Genomic DNA, 21,171 nt, shown 5'->3' on the forward strand with positions numbered 1-21,171 from the left:
AAGTTAACACATGTCACTGTGGCAATAGCAAAGCTGTTAGGATTTATAAGTTAGGATTATTTGACGTTATGGTGTCTATATGAAGGAAAGCTTTGGAATAACATGCATGGATTGAGGAAGGTCTGGGAGACAGTAGGTTGGCCAGTGAAAAAGGTTTTGTGCAAAAGGAAGACAAGATAAACAAAGCTTTGGAGAATCTTCCTATCACAAACATGGAAATGAATGTGAACGTCAGAAGGGAAGCAGGGAGAGTGTGGAGAATCTACTTAGGGATTTGAGAGGTGGACCATATTAGGTAGGTCCACCATGAAGCAACTTAAGGAACTTGAGCTTCCCCTAGAGAAGAGGAACATAGAGAAGGTTGCAGATGTCAAAACTGTAACCCTTTCCAAAACATTTTAATAAGAATGTCAACAGGTCTTTCTTTTTCCAAAAAAAAAAAGTTAAGCAAGAGGAATTGGCTTCATGTTGACAAGAAGGCAGAGTAAATAAGACTTCCCAAGTTGGTTTGACAGGTCTGGAGGCATCTGCCTACTTTTGGTTATCTACACCTGTATCAGTGTAGTTCTCCTCACCCTTCCCTCTCGGGCCTGGCCAGGCATCGCTCTTTTTCCCGTAACTGGTGCAGGCTGAAGCCGAACTTCACATAGCGGGTTTTATCTCATGTCTTCCTGAGCTATTCTGGTTGCCAAAAGTTTATGGATCAATTACAAAGAGGGCTTTTCTCCACCGATTATTATTAGTTGAATTCTGACGATTTCACCCTTTTGCTAAGGACGAGCTTGAGCAGTAATTACAGGCAGGTTGGGAGATGCTGTTCCTTCGTAATTCTTGTGAAATGTTTATGAAACACCTTCCTCAAACGGGTTATGCAAGTCGGCTTTGATCGTCTTCCATCTCCCTCCATCTGTTGTTCGAGGAGCTGTTGATTGTTGTTTTTTTCCATCAGTTTGGACACATTTTGGAGTGACCAAATGAATCAGTGCAGGCACCTTCCGTAGCAGCCTTCCCTACCCGTTGGCCTCCATAGATATGTTGGACTTCAACATCCATCATTCCCAACTAACCCCTCTGCAGCTGTGTGCGTTTTAGTGGGTTTGGGTGGGTTTGCACATTTTTAAGATGTCTGTATTTATTCTTCTGGAGCAATACAACCTCACTGATAGTTCTCTATTAATTTTCCTCTAGAATTTGTCAACTCTGTTAGTGCAATTTCACTAGCTTCCACTGGAACGGAAGAGGTTGCAGAGAAGAGGAGGAATTTTTTCCCCCCAAATTTAGAAAAATGTACAGTAGATGATAAAAAGAAATAGATAATTTCTCAAAATTAGCTACCTACAGGAGTGGTAGAAGCATGGCTCCCCTTTCATGAATGGAACTGCTATCACATATGACAAGCATTGCCTACGTGACACTTTTCCAGAATAACTAGAAGAAAAATCTGTTGGTGGAAATTACATCATGTGCTTCCTTTGGTTTGGGTTTACCCTGCTGTTTAAACCAAACCATTCTGTTTTGTAGGCACTTAGGAAAGAAATTACTCTCCAGCCACTGACATCAAGCATTTTTCTAAAAAAAGACATTTAAAGAGATGTAAATTAGGTTCGTAACCATCCCAATTACTATAAAAGATTATCTGTTTAATAAACCACAACACAAATTACATTTTAATGACTTTATTACAGGAGACTCAACATGAATTTGGAACTAAATTCTTCTACACACCACCATTTTTTATTGAGTCGAGTTTGCCGTCCAAAACAGGTTTCAAACTCTGACTAAGCAATATGTTGGATTTTTTGAATGTAGGAACATACTCTGTGCCCTGCTGGGTGAGATCCCAAGCCTATCTAGTCCAGTAGTCTATCCTCACAGTGGCCACCAAATGCACCAGGAAGACTCTTAGTCTCCCAGTTGATGATCTTCAGAGGTAGCCACACTGACACCGAGGCTAGTAGCCATTAGTCTTGAAACCATGATTTAGGAAAATTCCTAGCCAGTCCACCCATGGAGATTCAGTTTTGTTTTAGTTGTGGTTTGCCAGCTGGCAGGATTCATACAACATGTATAGTGTTTGGCTTAACATGATATCTAGACTGTCTTCCTTCCTTCTCTCCTCTCTCTCTCTCTCTCTCTCTCCCTCCCTCCCTCTCTCTCTCTCTCTCTCTCTCTCTCTCTCTCTCTCTCTCTCTCTCTCTCTCTCTCTCTCTCTCTCTCTCTCCCTCTCTCTCCCTCTCTCTCTCTCTCTCTCTGACAGTAGCTAGCAAGATGGAAACTGGCCCAGAAATAAGATGAAAATTATGAAAATCCATACATAAAGGAATTACGCAATTCCTTCAAAATGTTATTGATAAATTTAAGAGCTGATAACTTTGGGAGGTAGACAGCTTCAGGACAAGAGCCAGGGATATTTGTAAATATGGAACCACCTCAACCAAATCAATACAGCAAAGACATGTCCCCTGAGGGTCACTGGAGAAGAAAGATCTGCATTCAATCTGGGGACAATTCAATCATCTAGATTCTTGAGTAAGTAATCCTATGGATGAGTTTCTGTCAATAGTTAAATGCATGACCTCAGCTACTTCCAGATGTGTTAAATCAGTTTTGCTACCTGCCAGAGACTCTGTTGTTGTTGTTTTTCTGTTGAGTAAGCTTCTATCTTTCTTCCCCCAAACTATACTCTGATGGTGCCATCAGGTCAACTCAACCGAGTTCTACATCTCCAAGTCTCTGAATGATCTGTGCACGATGGGCCTAACATTTAGCATTTGTGATTCCTAGTTCTTTCCATGGGCCTTGCTCAGAACCTATATTTGGTGTGCTACTTTCCATTCTCCTGGAGCTTTTCCTGAAATGTCCTACATTAGATGAACCCCAGGAGGAAAGTCCATGGATTTAGTTTGCCTCCTCCTGTAACAGCTAGAAAGATGGGGGAAATACTGCTCTGTAATCTCCATAATCTTCAGAGAGCTACCTTGGTCAAAAGCCAAAGACTACCTTACAGCCATCCTGGTTCCCCGTGTTGTTCTCCTGCAAAATATTCTAGAGCTTAAGACTGGCACGGAAGGAAAGTTTGAATCACCTCTTCTTATTTTACACCTAAGTTGATTTGACTAACGCACTTAAGTCTTGGATGTCAGAAAGCCTAACACGATTTGGGTCTTTGTCTTGCTAATCTGCATCCGATTTTCTTATGGATCTGAATATGCAACTGGGGTTTTGTAAAAAGGTTGGCTCTGCATCCCAGCCTTTGTGGTTTGGTTGCATTTCTGATTGATCCGTGACAGGTGATGAGCCAACTTTCAGGAGGAAGGTAGAAACCAGGCGGAGCCAATCTGAAGTTCTCCAGATGGTTTGGGGTCCTCCACGGTCACCGTTGGACACCAAGAGTGGGGGAAACAATTCCACAATTCAGCATTAAAGGAACAGGAGTGACAAGCACCTCCTAATGCCAACCTTCCCTTATTTTCCCGTGTTGTTTAGAGCAGAGATTCAACACACCCAGTTGTGCTTGGACCCCTTCCAAATTCTTCACTTTTGGCAGCAGGAAAAATTGATTTCAGTTTGGAAAACTCTTTCGTTCCTTCCAGGCCATTGGACTGTCTTGTTCAGAGGGAAAGGAGAAAGTTCTGTTCTACGAGCCAACCTCTTTTTTTATTCTCCGTTTTCTCTTTACCTGCTGGATTTTTTTTTGTGTCTGTGGGGGGGGATTTGTTTAGCAGAGCTGGCCTTGAAAAGATCACATGTATCTTCGACCAGCTCCTTCGGACCTTCAGGCGTTGTGGCTGCAGAGAAGGGCCAATTATTTGTGATGCAAGAACATTCCTGGCAACGTGCTGAGGAAGAACAAGGGATAAGAGGTATACCTTTTCTTGCTATCCTTAGTTCAGGGAGAGGGTCTCTTCCTCCGCTTCTTCCTCTCAGACACCGGATGGACTGATGGGTAAGAAAAGATCTCATGATGTTAGGAAAAGGTCAGAATGATGTAAGTCCTTTGGCAGTAGAATCAGTTGCACGGCAGATGAGGGCTCCTGTTCCTTGGAACAATCTTGTTTTGGAGATGTTTTAATTCGCATTCAATGCCCTGATCAGGAGATGGTGAGTGATGGCCGATATTCTGCAGATAGTCAGAGTGAAAGAATAACAGAGTTGGAAGTGACCTTGGAGGTCTTCTAGTCCATCCCCCTGCTCAGGCAGGAAACCCTATATCATTTCGGACCCAACAGTTGTCCAGTCTCTTCTTAAAAACCTCCAGTGATGGAGCACCCACGATTTCTGGTGGCAAGCCGTTCCACCGGTTAAGTGTTCTCCCCGTCAGGAAGCTTCTCTCTTAGTTCCATTTCCTAGTCCTTGACTTACATACACAGTTGGGACCCAAATTCCATTACTAAGCAAGTCAGTTGTTCTTTGTATCACATCTAATTTTACTACCTGTCTTTACCACGGTTGTTAAGCAAATCACCGCAGCTGTTGCATGACTCACTAGGTCATTATGCGAAGCCATTGAATTTTGCCTGTTGGAAGTCACAAATTGGTGGAAGGTCACAAAGGGTGATCATGGGACTCCAGCACATGGCAGCTGTCATGAACACACGCTGATTGCTGAGCACCTGAATTTTGATCACTTGACTATAGGGACTCTCTGATGGTCCGTAACTGCGAGGAACAGTCACTAAATGAGTGGCTGTAAATTGAGGGCTACCTGTAGTTTCTTGTCAAAGGAAGGGTGTTCTCAAACTACTCTTTGATGAAATAGTCTATGATACAGAACATAGCTTTATCTTTCTTTCCCCTCTTTCTTTCCTCTCTTTCTCTTTCTCTCCTGCAATATATCCTCCCCACCGTAAAAGGACTTTTCTCCGTGTTTTACCATTTTTTAACATGCTGAACACTCCAGAGTCAAATCCCTGGTAGAATTTAATTCCCTTTCGCCCTGCCCCCCCATCCTCTATATCAGAACTCTTCCCGCCCTCTGCTGGTCTTGGGGTGTATTGCACTAACGGCTTGGGGGATGCTTTCTCGCTTCGGGTTTAATTGGGGAGATTCTTACTCTTCTGGAGCCCCAGATTTCAGGGTTCACACAGCACGCTTTTTCAGAGAGATGGAGCAAGAGGGCAGGAGACAAGCCTATGCTGGAATTTGAGCAAACCATTTACTTTTTTTTTCTTGCATCATCCATCCCCAGAACATTTGTCACTGGATGGATTTAAATTAATCTAGTAAATAATACTTAGGCAGTCCGGCTCTTTTATTTAGTGTCAGCCTCTGACTTGAACTACAAGCCTTTTTATTTTTTTGTCTGACAGTTATGTAACTTTGGAAAAGTTGGTGGGATAAACTTGTCCTTTGTTTCTAAATGCGTGTTAACTTGCAACGATGGGGAAGGAAGCCATTGGAATGTGTGCTTGGCAATGGGATTATATTATTATCAGAAAGATATGTGCATCTTCTCCCAGGTGGCTGACCCAGGTTACATATTAATTGTATAATAACAAAATGCATTTACAAAAAAAACACAACGAAAGACAATTTGGAGTAACGGTAGACTTCAGTCATTTTAGACTCTGGGTTGAATAAGTAACTTTTTGCTGATTACAAATTAAAACATTCATACAGGACTCAGAATAAAGCTGAATATAATGAACAATCACCTCTAGAAAGGATGACTTTGCAACTTGCTGAAAAGTAGGAGGGCTGCGTGTCTCGTGTTTTATCGTTTTGCAATGATTGACGAACTTGCTGAGTTCTGCTGACTCAGAGCGACCAAAGAAAATTACCCTAGATTAATGATGGGATAAAAAGAAAAAGACGGCTGGGGCAAGTCGAAAGAGCTTGGGAGCAGAAGTAACTGATCACTAAGTAGTTTAATCACATAAAATGATCCCGTTCTTTTTTGCTGAAGCAGGGTATTAATCAATTCAGAAGAGCTGAAGATTTGATTTAATAATTGCATTTACTTAGTTTTCCATTTCTTTAGCAGGACCTGTTCTATCGTCTTGTGTCTTTTATTTCTGATATTTCTCAGTATTTTAGAACATTTTAGATGCAAAGGTTTGCTTGTGATTGCATGGGTTTATTCTTTTAGCTATTTTAAGCCATTTGGTACACTAAAGAAATAACATCCTACACAAATGCAGAATATGCTCACTGAGGATTACTATAGAATCGAGATCTCCCTCAAAATATCAGAAAATGTTTGGAAACTTATTATACTTATGAAATACTTATTTGGCTACAATAAGTATGCAGAAGCAAAGTAATTACACTTCTATTTTGAATTAGTTTTAAACTTTTATCAACACCTGTTTCATCAACAGCCTGTGACCCACAACTACTAAATGCATTTTCCATAGTCAAAGGGAAATTCCAGTAGAATCCTTGCCATTGTTAAATGAGTCATGTGATTGGCTTTGTTTTTGTCAGAAGCTGGCTAGGAGGGTCCCAAATGGGTATCGTGTGATCTCGGAGCAGAGCAAGTGTCATAAATACATTTGTTGTTGTTAGCTGCGAAGTCGTGTCCGACCCATCGCGACCCTATGGACAACATTCCTCCAGGCCTTCCTGTCCTCTACCATCTTCTGGAGTCCATTTAAACTCACGCCTACTGCTTCAGTGACTCCATCCAGCCACCTCATTCTCTGTCGTCCCCTTCTTCTATTGCCCTCGATCTTTCCCAGCATTAGGCTCTTCTCCAGTGAGTCCTTCCTTCTCATTAGGTGGCCAAAGTACTTGAGTTTTAGCTTCAGGATCTGGCCTTCTAAAGAGCAGTCAGGATTGATCTCCTCTAGGACTGACCGGTTTGATCGCCTTGCGGTCCAAGGGACTCACAGGAGTCTTCTCCAGCACCACAGTTCAAAGGCCTCAATTCTTTGGCGCTCAGCCTTTCTTATGGTCCAACTTTCACTGCCATACATTGCAACTGGGAAGACCATAGCCTTGACTATACACACTTTTGTTGACAGGGTGATGTCTCTGCTTTTTAGTGTGCTGTCTAGATTTGCCATGGCTTTCCTCCCCAGGAGCAAGCGTCTTTTAATTTCTTGGCTACAGTCCCCATCTGCAGTGATCTTGAAGCCCAGGAAAATAAAATCTGTCACTACCTCCATTTCTTCCCCATCTATTTGCCAGGAATTGAGAGGGCCAGATGCCATGATCTTGGTTTTCTTAATGTTAAGTTTCAACCCAAGTTTTGCACTCTCCTTCTTCACCTGCAACAAGAGGCTCTTTAGTTCTTCTTCACTTTCTGCCATTAGAGTGGTATCATCTGCGTATCTTAGGTTGTTGATATCATAAATACATACTGGTTGCAAATGCACATGGCTATGGGGATGTTGAAACGGTCATAAATGTGAGGACCAATCGTAATTCATTTTTTTCTAATGCCACTGTAACTTCAAACTAGGTTCTTTACACTTGGCCCTTTTATGACTTGTGGACTTCAACTCCCAGGATTCCTCAGCCAGCGTGCCTCGCTGAGGAATTCTGCGAGTTGAAGTGCACAAGTCATAAAAGGGCCAGGTTTGAAGACTCCTGCTTCAAACAGTCACTAAAAAAAATGGTTGTAAATTGAGGATCACCTGCAACAGCTCCAGCAACTTTGAATATATTCTATCAGCTGTTCCCAATTAAATTCCCAATTTAATTTCTATGATGGAGATAATTTATCTCTTTTTTCCCCTCCCTTGGAGTTCTACAAGCTGAAAATGACTGATCTAGACAGAATTCCATCTTTTCCGGACACAAACATCTTCTATTTTTAATTGTTTCATTTAATTTAATTCCTCCTTTCCTGGGAAACCTTGCAGAAGGGCATCTCGGCAAACTTCAAAGACAAATTAGGGGGGGAAAAAGAGGGGATGCAGGAGGTTGGTGCAAAACATTATTCCCCCCCACATACACCAAGCTTGATCAGGCCACACCTTAACAGAGGATACCAAGGTGCAATCCTTGCGATTTACCCTTTTCGATGGTTTTGATGATGATGGTTTTATTGTATAATTATTGTTTTAGGTTTTAAGTGGATGATTGTTTAATTGGGCTTTCAACTTGCCTGTTCTGCCTTTGGCATCATTGCCTTGAGCACCGTATACTTAGGTAGAATGACAGGGGAAAATGTCGTGAGCCAAACAAACAGAGAAAATAGCTTGATGGCATCTTAAAGGCTCACCAATTTATAATTGCTTTGTTCTTTTCATTCTTTAAAGCACCGTAAACATCTTAGCCAGGTTTTGCTGCAGGAGACTAACTTCTCTCCTCCTTTGCGTCATCCATCTTCAACCAGGCTAGAATAGGTCAAAGGGGTTTGAAGTACCTTCTCTTCCACAATACTACATGGAGACAACTTGCTCCCTTATGGGATAGAGCAGGGGGTCTTCAAACCTGGCCCTTTTATGACTTGTGGACTTCAACTCCCAGAATTCCTCAGCCAGGCACGCGTGCCTGGCTGAGGAATTCTGGGAGTTGAAGTCCACAAGTCATAAAAGGGCCAAGTTTGAAGACCCCTGGGATAGAATCAGGTTCTGATCGTGTTGGTTGTTTTTTTTCCTTCTCCAGAGGAATCTAGAAGGAGTAAACTTTTAGCTGTATGGTTTCTTCCAAGAAAAACGTGTAAGATGGAAGGAGGATGATTGAAGAAAGCAACGCAGGAGAAGGGAGTCTGAAAAATTGCACCAATCTTCTTGTTGTACATAAACAGTTTGTGGTTCCAGTTTAGCTTGGTTCTCCATCTATCATTCAAGTTTCATTAGTCACAGTCATCCAGCGTCAAGGATAGACCAACTGGATGCCTAGGGCAGGACTGGGGAACCTTGGCTCTTTTATGACTTGTGGACTTCAACTCTCAGAATTCCTGAGCCAGCATGGCTCAGCTTGGAAACCTCTCCCTTTCCCATCAGCATGACTGGCTCCGGAATTCTGGGAATTGAAGTCAACAAGTCATAAAAGAGCCAAGGTTCCCCACCCCTGGCCTAGGGAGTAGTTTCTGTGTGCAAATATTCCATAAAATGTGTTTTGGGGACATGGAAAGAAGTTTGATTTGTCTTTGGCTCATGAATCTGGGCCCAACTTAACTCAGAACAACAAAATAACAGAGAGTTGGAAGGGACCTTGGAGGTCTTCTAGTCCAACCTCTGCTCAAGGAGGAATCCCTGTACCATTCCAGACAACTGGTTGTCCAATCTCTTCTAAGAAAACCTCCAGTGTTGGAGCGCCCACAGCTTCTTGAGGCCACTCAGATATTTGGATGACTCTTATCTTTTCCTTCCTCTGTTGATCAATGCAGACGTCATTAGACAAACATTTGACTTTGTTTCTAAAGAGATTATACCAAGTGGCTTATACAGACATGTCTGGCACAAGCTATGATACTCTTTTGTACATCGGCATGGCATTACTCAAATGTTGTGACTATTTATGTCATTGGTGGGAGGACATCCTGATGGACAGGATATTACTTCGGAGTTAGGATTGCAAGCGGTCTGCCAACTGAAGCTTAGCTTAACAAGCAAAATATCGGAATTGATTTTTTAAAAGATACAAATAAATGGTATCTGACGTATCTCATAAGGAGAGGGCTTCTGTGAAGAGAGCTGGTTGAGAATCCCTTGAGTGAACGTTCAAATATTTCTTTAGAAATCAGTCGGGGGGGGTCTGTTTTAGAAATTTAGACATTTAGAAATTTTCTGTTTTAAACATTTAGAAATTTAGAGCTATCCAATCACTTTGAGTAGACTGAACCCCACATCAAGTCAGTTGAAGCTACCACATAGTCTTCTCCAACTTGGTGCTTTTCAGATATGTTTGGTGTTGGTGACATTATGGTGACATTTTGCTCCCCCTTGCAGATTAAAACAGAAGACCTCAGCGACTCCTTGCAAACATCCCTCTCCTCCAGATCAAGTCACCTACCCCAGGGGTCTCCTATGATGCCCGGAGGACAAATTCCTGGGGTAAGAGACGGCATCTTCACACATACAAGCACAGATGATGAGTTCAACAACAAGGCTTCCCCAGAGGCCTGATCTGAAGGCCCTTGGAAGACTAAGATAGTCCCGTTCTGATCCACATTTGAATGGAACCTGCCGGGCTGTCTTAACGTGGATGGCAGGAAGGGCATCCTGGTTGTATAAAGGAAAGAAAATGTCTAGGCATGGGACCTTTCCTTGAAGGTTTTGTAGCTTAAGGGGGATTGTCCCAAAGGTGCTTTTTCAACTGAACTGAAGGAGCTTCTTGGATGAGATGCGAAACTTCAAGGAAAAACAAACTCTGGAAAAAGCACCTTTGGGATAACCATGACCTGGAGGACTGAGAATCTCCACAAACATTTAGCTATGCCTCTAAAGGGAGATATACGCATGGCGTGGAAAAATAAATAGAAATATATTTCCCACTTCCTCATCATGAGGTCTTGAGGTGGTCCTGGAAGGCTGAAGCACTTAAGGCAGTGGTGGGATTCTGCCAGTTTGCACCAGTTCGGCAGAACCGGTAGCTAATTTTTTGTTGCCCAGGCCCAGAATGGATTTCCAGAAGCGGCATCCACACAGAGAACTGGTTGTTCACATATTTGAATCCCACCACTGATTTAAGGGGAGCATGGAGGCCAACTTCCTTCCTTGAATTCCTGGACGAAAGAGGTGGTTTTCAGCGTGGACATTTATGGAGGATGAGGCTATTGGCATTTGTAAAGTTTTTAAGTGAGGTTCAAGATGTAGATTACAAAAGCTCTTGCTCATCTAGAATCAAACAATCATAGGGCTGGAAGGGATCTTGGAGGTCAACTAGTCCAACCCCCTGCCCAAGTCAGGAGTCCTTAGACCATCTGGGATAAATGGTTGTCCTATCTTCCATTTGGGCTGGATATCACAATATGGCTGGATACCACATTGTACTGCATGAAAGAAACTATAATGTGTCCTAGCTTTTGAGCAATGGGTAAACCCAGTCACCGTCCTAGGGGGATCCTGGTTTATGCTAGGAATGGGCAACCTTTTTCTGGTCTAGAGACTTATTTAGCCTTCGAGTGATAAAAGGACACTCTCCCCCATATAGGGTGGGGCCAGAGAACTAATTAGCTCTGCTTTCATTTATATTTAAATTTAATTAAAATTAAACCAAGTAAAGATGATTACTCGCCAGTCATGCTTAATAATACTTTAATATTTCCACTCCTTATGTCACATTAAGAATCACAGTTTAGGCCACACCTTTTTGAGAGAGCCACTCCAATTCATAAGCCAAGGCATTTGGGCAAAGCATTGTTGATTTGGGGCTTGGTCGGGGATTGGGAGGAAGGGGCTATCCCAATAAAAGACCTTGGTTACACAAACAATGGCTTAATTCAATAAGGGCTCTATGACCTGGGCTTCCAGTGTTGCTCCTCAAGCCAAGAGCAAGCTGAGAATGGCCACACATTTGCAGATGTGCTGTTATTTGGGAAAGAGAAAAAGGAGAAAGCAGAAAGTGGGAGGATGCATCTGAAGCAGAAGAGGGACAGTTGCCCAGTGATGGGCTGGCTGTGGAAGGGTGTCCTAGTGTGTCTGACCTGTCCTCTTCTCCTTCAGAATGTGAATTCTCTTCATACTTTGCAGCAACTTGTGCAAGTTCCAGGGCCTATGCAGTCCGTCCCGCTATTCCTGCTTTCTCAAAGCCCGGCAGGACAACAAGGTAAGGTGAACATCTTTAGATTTTGGCCGATTTCTATAATGTCTGTGTAGGTCAGTGTTTCTCAGCCTTGGCCACTTTAAGATGGGTGGGCTTCTTAAAGTCTGAGAGTTGAAGTCCATGCATCTTGGAGTTGCCAAGGTTGAGAAACCCTTGTGTAGATGCTGTCCCCTAGTCCTGAGTCATACCACCAATTCCTCAAGTAGTCGGGAACTACTTCTTTCAGCTCCTTCTCCCTTCTCTGAGGTCTAAGAGTCCAATCTTTTCTCCAGGCAAGAACTGAGCAGCCTTCTCCAGGAAATGCTTAATTCCTGTTTCTAAAGCCTTTTGGTCCTTCCAGGAACTTCCTGGCAACAGTGATGGTTGCTAGCAGCTTCTTGTTCAAACCTCTTAGGGATTCTCCTGGATACCAAGACAGTTACACCAGCACGTTCTCCAGCTTGTTCCGCCCACCCGTCCAAAATTCCCCTCAACATACTATTGTAACTCTTGCCTCAGCAGCAGAATCCTGAGTCCCAGGTAGACATTTTCTACCCGGCCTTAATGTCAAGACTCCTGAAGGACCACAAGCTCAGGAGTCCTTATTTCCATCAGGACAGCATTACACCCTTATCCAACCAGATTTTGATCACACAACAGCTGCACTTGCTCATCCACTCTCAGGTTAGGGATGAACACGGTCTTATTATGAGTAGAACTGGCATTTCAGAATCCAAGATCACCAGCAATCCAGCCCACCAAGACCCAAAATTTGGCTGAGCCACCAAAGAGCTCATTTGCCCTACCCTGGAATGACCAGCTCAGCACGTTTGTTTCTTCTGCTTCCTTATAATTCCAATTTTTTTTTTAAAAAAAGCAAATGGTTCCAGAGTCAAAGTTCAGAGCAAGTGTATGGTATCACCACTCATCTTTTTCTGCCCAAACCTTCCCCCCGCCCTCCAGGAAGAGACTTACCCAAGCAGGCCGAACCAGCCACCCTACAGCTGGGAAGCAAAGCCATGGAGCTAATTTTTTTTACTTCTGGCTCATTTAGATCCTATCTGGCTCAAATGTTGTAAAATGATTAAACAATGGATGGAGCAGTCGCCAAGCCTTTCCAGAGCCACACAGGACTTGTGAGTCTAATTGTGCTGACAAGCGTGGCCCTGATTTGCAAGTTTCCAGGCGCATGAAACCCCGAGCCAGTTCCTACCCTGTGGTGATTTCAACAGTTCTGTTTTGTTTCCTTGCCCCTGGGAGACATGACATCAGAAGCAAAGTGAGGGTTTTGCTGAAGGAGGTGCAAGATCAGGATTACACAGGCCAGCAATAGAAACCCAAAGGTAATTCGTGGTGACTCAGTTTTCAGTGACAGGCAGGAGCAGAATCAAGGAGAGAACCAACCTGGAACGAAGGAGAAATTTCCTGACAGTGAGAACAATTAACTTCCAATGTCTAAGGGGATGACACAAAGAAGAAGTGGGGTCAACCCGTTCTCCAAAGCCCCCGAAGGCAGGACAAGAAGCAACGATGGAAACTAAACAAGGAGAGAAGCAACCTAGAACTAAGGAGGAATTTCCTGGCAGTGAGAACAATAAACCAGTGGAACGACTTGCCTGCAGAAGTTCTGGGTGCCCCAACACTGGAGGTTTTTAAGAAGAGATTGGACAGCCATTTGCCTGAAATGGTCTAGGGTCTCCTGCTTGAACAGGATGTTGGACTAGAAGACCTCCAAGGTCCCTTCCAACTCTGCTGTTATTCTGAAGGAGATGAGTTGGGTGAAATAGTACCACACACTGCACTTGATCATAGCCAAAAGACTGAGAAATTATGGATGAAAAAGTATGAACAAGGGTGCCAGCCAAAGCGCAGTTGAAATGTGGGTCTTCAACCACCGTTCTGACTTGTCACACATGATGTGCAACCGGAAGAGTTCATACAGCGGCTGAAGATTCTGCTGTGCTGCCCTTTTTTAAATAAAAACACCCATTCACCTCCTGCAACAATTCACAGTCTTAACAGAGGCCTCATGAAGCAGGAAGACACCTGCCAATTTGTCTGTTTGATGGCAGGCAATTCAAAGCATGGAAGACTTCAGGAGCTGTTGCCTCACCTTTGTCATCAAGTCGCCTCCAGCAAATTGCCTCCTTGTCACAGCCACGTGCCTGTGAGACAGGGATGGTGGCATTTGACTGAACTTGCTCCAACCTGGCTGGGAGTGATGGGAGTTGTAATGCAACCTGTGGGGTGGGTAGATGCTGCACTGGTACTCCTTGACTTACAGCCACAATTGAGCCCAAAATTTCTGCTGCTAAGGGAGACATTAGTTAAGTGAGTTTTGTCCCATTTTACAACCTTCCTTGCCACAGTTGTTAATGAATCACTGCAGTTGTTAAGCTAGCAATACAATTGTTGTCCATGGGGTCGCGATTGGTCGGACACGACTTCACAACTAACAACAACAACAACAACAACAACAACAATTGCAAAGTGAATCTAGCTTCCCCATGGACTTTGCTTGTCAGAAGGGGATCATGTGACCCCGGGAGACTGCAACCGTCATAAGTATGAACCAGTTGCCAAGCATCTGAATTTTGATCACCTGACTGTGGGGAACGCTGCGACGGTCATAAGTGTGAAAAACAGTCATCAGTCACTTTTTCAGTGCCCTGGCAACTTCTAGTGGTCACTAAATGAATTGTAAGTGGAGGACGACCTATAATTCTAGGTCGTTTTCTTAAGATTAAGCCTGCCAGACATAACAAACTTTACTTCTGAATTTAAAACCATGGGATGGAACAATCAGAGGTCAAGAGCGATTCTCTGCTCTGACACTTTCGTTTCCGGCCCTCAGAATCGCTCTACTTTTCATTTCGAGCAATTCCAACTTGTGGTAGTGAGCTGCGGGATGTGGGGGGGGAGGTTAATTTGCACAAGCATCTCTCTCTAGATGACTAACCAAGTTGTGAAATGTTGCACCGGGGAAAGAGAAGGGAAGAAACGCCTTGCCACCAAAGGAATGGAATAAGGGGAGAAGAGGAGGCGCATCTCTTGAGGCTCTAAAATTGGGGATATGGGACCACGATCTGCATCTGGATATGGCTGGGCTTGGTGGAACCAAAGTATCTGACCAACATTTTCCTCCCTCTCTTTCAGCTCTCCAGTCGAACCTTCTCTCCTTTCCTCAGCAGCAAAGTGGGCTTCTGCTCCCACAGCACGGACACAGTTTAGCATCTCAGGTAAGTCCCATCCATTGACTCGCTGCTGTTGTCCTTATAAGGGTTGTCATTGGCTGAAACTCTGTTCAACTGAGAACCAACTTAGAATTAAGGAGGAATTTCCTGACAGTGAGAACAATTCACCAGTGGACCGGAAGTTGCCTTCAGAAGCTGTGGTTGCTCCATCACTGGAGGCTTTTAAGAAGAGACTGGACAGCCACTTGTCTGGAATGGAATAGGGTCTCCTGCTGGAACAAGGGCTTGGTCCAGAGGACTTCCACCGTCCCTTGCTAAATTCTAAATTCTAAATTCAGAATAGAGCTGGAAGGGACCTTGGAAGTCCTCTAGACCAACTCCCAGCTCAAGCAGAAGACCCTATACCTGGAATACTGCTATCATGTCACCCCTAGTCCTTCTTTTCTCTAGACTAGCCATACCCAAATCTTTCCAACGCTCTTATTTTGAGTTCTTCTAAGCCCATATTTTGAAGAGGTCCATATTTCTCCTTGGACTTGTTCAAAGTTCTCCCCAATGCTACAGAAATCGCCAGTGATGAAATCTTTCACCTGGCAGGTTCATAATCCTATTGCCAAGCCTAGGTTGACACAACCAGTTTCCTGCTCACCGTTGAAGTGCATCATCTCTGTCTCTTTCTCTCCGTCTGTCTCAATGTCTGCCTCTGCTTCTGAAAAGTCTGCAGGGCACAATAGCTCATTAAAATGCCCCAGAAGATTAAGATCATGGAACTCAAAAGAAGGTCTTCTTCAACTTGAGTTGGATGCCTGATAACTATAGGGACCCATTCAAGGACTTTTCTTGCCAATCCTACAGAAATAACTTCACTCTTGCTGGGATGTTCTTCAGCTTCTCCGTCTGTCCTATTTAACCTGAGGTTTCCTGATAGACGCCCTCTTACTCCTGTCCCAAAGGTGCTTTTTCCCCCAAAGGCAACTGGACTTTCTTGGGGTGGGGGTGGGGGGGGGTGTTCTTTGAAAATGTTTTGCTTCTCATCCAAGAAGCTTCTTCGGCTCAGCTTCTTGGATGAGAAGCAAAACACTTAAAGAAAAGAAAAACCCAAGGAAGTGAAGTTGCCTTTGGGGGAAAAAAGCACCTTTGGGACAACCATGAAATCTCCATAGATCTCCTAATCCTGATGAGATTCAGTCTTGCTGAACATCCATGATGGCACCATCCATGAACAAGAGCGACTGAAAAGAAGTGGCTGGTTTGCGGGAGCTTCAGAAGCTTAAGGTCTCTGTGGTTTGGCCTGCCAATGTAGACCCCATGATGCTCTCCTAACGGGGTGCTCTTCCAGATGTGTCTGGACCAGTGGTGGGATTCAAATACCTTATTTGATGTAGGCCTGGGCCTCTGAGGCCTAGAACGGACTTCCGGAAGTGGCATCCATGCACTTCCAGCAGGCCGTTATAGGCCTGGGAGGCCTCCTCCAGGCCTCCGAAGCCTAGACTTGACTTCTGGAAGCCAGCTGGTTCTCTGAATGCAGCAGAATTTAACTACTGGTTCTACCGAACCGGTGAGAACTGACTGAATCCCACCACTGGTCTGGACCCATGTGGCTGGGAATTCTGGAATAGGTTGTCAAGGGTTGGAGAAGGATGAGTTGCAGCTGCAGTGCAATGACAATTCCACAACGGCTTGCATTTTAACAGGCCGTGGGACGTCCTGGACACCCTGGGTCATCGTTGGAGCCTCACCTGGAGGCCCCTCAACACTTACAAGTGGCCAAACACTTGTCGTCCTCCATGGCAACAGATGAAGCCAATGATTTGGAAGAGCTGGAAAAATTTGCCAAGACTTTTAAGCAGAGGCGCATCAAACTGGGGTTTACGCAGGTGAGAGGGTCTCACCTGGACAATTCACATACTTTTGCTTAGAGGAAAAGGCCTTTCTGCTCCCAGGTGCAGCAGTGCAGGGGCACCAGGAGAAGCCTTCCAGATCTGTGCTAAGAGAGGGAAGTGAAATAGCAGGAAAGTGCACACATGCAGAGCATGGAAAAGAGGGCCAAAGTTTAAGCCACAGAGGCGTGCCCACCATCTTGATTTTTTGGACCTTCTCTGGAGACGTCCCTGGCCCAAGCCTTTGGCTCTCCTTGAATTGAGTCCTGCACATTTCTTTCCTTCCTTCCTTCCTTCCTTCCTTCCTTCCTTCCTTCCTTCCTTCCTTCCTTCCTTCCTTCCTTCCTTCCTCCCTCTCTCCCTCCCTCCCTCTTTCTTTTTCTTTCTTTCTTTCTTTCTTTTCTTTTCCTTCCTTACTTCTTGCTTCTTCCTTCCTCCCTTCCTCCCTCCCTCCCTCCCTTTCTTTCCTTCTTACTTCCTCTTTTTCTTTCTTCCTTTCCTTATTCTTGTAAATGACCTGAGGCTGAATCAATGAAGAACTTTTTTTTACAACAAATATATAATCTGTTAATTCTAATTAGTTTTACCCCTATTTAGTTATTTTTCTAATTTCTACCTACATGCTCCTTACAAAGATAGTCTGTGGCTTTACATTACTATAATAGTGAGTACAATTAGCAGATCGTAATTAACCCTGTTACATCATTCTATTACAATGATTAGGTACAGTATGACTAATATTTAATGTACTCAAAAGGAAGATGGCCCTGGATTTAAGACAATGCTCCTGCAAAAGGAGCATGATAAGAGAAGAATCCTATGCAATATTCAGCCAATAAAACAGAGTCTGCTCTCCCAGGTCCCTTAGTCCATTTTCTGACCCTTTTTCCTCTCCATAGGGCGACGTGGGTCTGGCTATGGGGAAACTCTATGGAAATGACTTCAGCCAGACCACCATTTCTCGCTTTGAAGCTCTCAACCTGAGCTTCAAGAACATGTGCAAGCTAAAACCACTCCTGGAGAAGTGGCTGAGTGACGCAGGTATGATTATATTTATATATATATTTATTTATATATTTAAGCGAGGTCAGTAATGTTCTGCCTTCTTCAGAGCAGCTTGGTGACCTAGAATTCAATCCTAGGTAGTGGCAGATAGTTTTTATCTCTGCGCACAAAGAGAATATATTTGCTATGAGCTCTCTATAGGTGTCAGGAAGGGGATTTGGCCGGTCAATGCTCAGCTTTGTTCAGTTGCCCCCAACTCCACTCCAATGCAAGAGATTACAGGATGTTTAAAAGAAAAAAATGTTTTGCCTTCTTCCATTTCTTTTTCTTTTTAAAATTTTTATTAGTTTATAATATACGATACAATCGAAATACAAAGTAAATAGGGGGAAAGATGGGGAAAGGAAAAGGGAATAGAGAAGCGTGCTTACGGTGGGGGGAAAAATGAAATTTTGATTGTGGGCTTTACCAGTTAGATAGATTTGATGTTATCAAAATGGCTAGTTTATATCATTTTGTAAAAGTAAAAAGTTGAGGTTTGAAGTTGGTACTCTATTGCACCAAAGGAAGTTGGAAGCCAATGCCTCCCCCCACTCTTTTCCCCCCTCCCTTTCCTTCTTCCTTTTCTAACTCTTTGCTCATTGGATATTTCCCATTGTTTGGGGGGGGGGTTGGAAGGAGGGAAGCACATTTCAATGCCCTAAAGAACTACCTTAAGAACCCATGCACATTCAACGCACTTAAAATGGGTGAGGAAAGGTTTGCAGATGTGCTTAAGCCAAACTGGGCTGTGTGACTGTGATGAGCACATTGAGCCACAAGGGGTCAGCAGAGTGTTTTGAACTCCCCAAATACAAGCAAAATAGAAGAATGTGGGGGTGTGCAAGCAGAAAATTGCAGAATATGCCAACTTTCATCATCTTTAGGACTCTTGCTGAAATGTCACGTCGAACAGTCCAGAAAAACACGACGACAGACTCAGATCTGCCCTTTTGTAACATTCAGAGGGAAAGAAGGGACTCGTGCCAATCAAGTTAGACAAAGTGAATTGCAATGACAACAACAAAAAAATTGGCTTGTCTCTTCTCTCCCCCCCCCCTTCTCCACAGAATCCTCCCCCTTGGACTCCTCCGTCAGCAGCCCCAGTTCCTACCCCTCCGTAAGCGAGATGTTTGGGCGCAAGAGAAAGAAACGAACCAGCATTGAGACCAACATTCGCTCCACGCTGGAGAAACGGTTCCAGGACGTAAGTATGGCTGTCCTTGAAGGGAAACAGGCAGGTGTCCTGGCAGGGATGCTCAGAGCTGAATGGAGGTTGACCATTCTTGGCAGCATCTTTGCAAGCAAGGATAAGCAGAAAGACGCCACACACAAAAGGCAAGCCAGACTACTGCAATGCTCTCTACATGGGGCTGCCCTTGAGGACCACTCGGAGGCTTCAACTGGTGCAGAATGCAGCTGCGCAAGTTGTGATGAGAGTTCCCCGATACTCCTGTGTAACACCTCTTCTCCGCGAGCTGCATTGGCTTCCGGTTGCCTTCCGAGTGAGATTCAAGGTGCTGGTGACGACCTGTAAAGCCCTAAATGGCTTGGGTCCGGATTATCTGAGGGAACACCTGCTGCCGGCATCAACTTCCCATCGTCCTGTGCGCTCCCACAGGGAGGGCCTTCTTAGGGTACCTCCAGTAAAGGATTGCCGGCGGGTGACTCCCAGAGAGAGGGCCTTCTCTGTGGGTGCGCCTGCCCTTTGGAACCAGCTCCCCATGGAACTTAGGACTGCCCCCGACCTCTGCTCATTCCGCCAGGACCTGAAAACTTGGCTCTTTGAGCTGTTGAGCCTAGACTGAGGGGTTTTAATTGGGTTTTAATGTTGTAACTTTTTAAATTTTGGCCCCTAAATTTAATTTTATTTAACTGTTTTAATTAACTGTTTGTTTTTTTTTTAACTTTTGTATGGTATGATTTTAATTGCCCTGTAAACCGCCCTGAGTCCTACGGGAATAGGGTGGTATATAAGTTAAATAAATAATAATAATAATAATGTAGGAAATGGGCCAGCAGGAAGAAATCTGGCCCTTTTTTAAACTCAGGACTGTTTCCAGCCCAGAGAAGAAGCAGTGAGTTGCCCGAGGAGAAGCTTGGAGGTGCAGGAGGGACAACCTTGCTTCCCTTTTTCCGTCTGGCTCAACCGAAAGTTGCTTCTGTAAAACGGGCAGGCGAAGGACCCTAGAAGTTGGACTCCTTCCTCTCTTAATCTCCTTAGCACCGAAGCTGACAGGACGGGGAAGGTTGCTCCGCTCCATCCTTCCATTCGTTCTTATTGTGGACCTTCTCTCAGCAGAACCCCAAGCCCAGCTCGGAGGAAATCGCCCTGATTGCAGAACAGCTGGCCATGGAGAAAGAAGTGGTCCGTGTCTGGTTCTGCAACCGAAGGCAGAAGGAAAAACGGATCAGCTGTCCGATGCCCTCCCCCATGAAGTCACCCCTCTACAACTCCAGACTGGTAAGGAGGGCTGCTTGGCTCCCTTTTTCTCTAGGAGGGGGGGAAGCGAGGGGGGAGGGAGGGAGGGAGGGACAGGCAGGAAAGAAAAAGAAAAAAAAGGAAAAAAATAAGGGAAGGGAGGTTCAAGACCAGAGCCCAGCTCAGGACAACTTCAACTTCAACCCATCTCATCATAAGCTGGGAACAAGATGAAGGCCCCATGGGGGGTTTAAGGAGAAGAGTGAAAAGTTTCCTGGGTGGAAAGTCCCAGCGTGCTGCATGTCGGGAAATTCTTGCTTCCCGTCTTGATCAGCCACCACCTATAAATAAAGGCCTCCATCCTCCATCATTTATGATAGAGCAAATGTGCATTTTCTTTGATGGAAAGTAGTGGAAAGCTCTGATTCCCCATCCCCATGCTTGCCACACTACCATGCCCAGCAGCCTCCAGGACAAATGCCTGGAGTTTTCATTCAGCCACACAGCTGGGAGGGGTCACGTCTGTAGCCAGCCAGCCAGGAACTCTTTCCCCCTGCAACGTTCCCTTCTGAAAGATTGTGCAGCCGTGATGACAATGACTTTAAGGAAAGGACTGGCATCCAAGTGAAACTGTGAGCAGAACTCGATAGACTGGAAGGGACTTCCCCCTCTCCTCTTCCTTCCCCCACCTGTTCCAGGTGTGACATGAGTTCCGCAGCCAGCACGACTCCTTGTTTTGGATTCCCCAACAGGTTGCCAGCAAGAAGGGCTCCATGTTGGCTCTGAGTCACTGGGAGACCTGGAAACTTTTTTTTCCTGAGTCACTGGCAATGGCATCTTCCACTGACTCATGCCTGCTGCTTCCTGCCCGTCTTCTAAGAGTCTGAGTGTTGGGCATGTAAGCAAAGTCAACCATTCCAGTTTCAATATCAGTAAATGCAGAATGTCGAAGAACCAAAGCCCTATACATGTGCATTGACCAAGCAAACTC

At 44.6% G+C, this 21,171-nt stretch overlaps 1 protein-coding gene across 1 annotated transcript in view; it reads left to right on the plus strand.

Moving 5' to 3' along the window:
• Positions 1 to 21,171, plus strand: part of POU2F3 (POU class 2 homeobox 3) — a gene marked incomplete at both ends in the record, with an annotated part of 55,333 nt that overhangs the window by 31,440 nt on the left and 2,722 nt on the right. The window contains 7 exons of the mRNA XM_081333750.1: positions 9,846 to 9,950; positions 11,562 to 11,664; positions 14,797 to 14,879; positions 16,529 to 16,711; positions 17,614 to 17,755; positions 18,829 to 18,965; positions 20,061 to 20,222. Coding sequence (XP_081189876.1) covers positions 9,846 to 9,950; positions 11,562 to 11,664; positions 14,797 to 14,879; positions 16,529 to 16,711; positions 17,614 to 17,755; positions 18,829 to 18,965; positions 20,061 to 20,222 — 915 coding nt within the window. The remainder of the gene's footprint in view (positions 1 to 9,845; positions 9,951 to 11,561; positions 11,665 to 14,796; positions 14,880 to 16,528; positions 16,712 to 17,613; positions 17,756 to 18,828; positions 18,966 to 20,060; positions 20,223 to 21,171) is intronic.

This window comes from Vipera berus, assembly GCF_964194415.1.
Source record: "Vipera berus genome assembly, chromosome: 8".
Lineage (NCBI taxonomy): Eukaryota > Metazoa > Chordata > Lepidosauria > Squamata > Viperidae > Vipera > Vipera berus.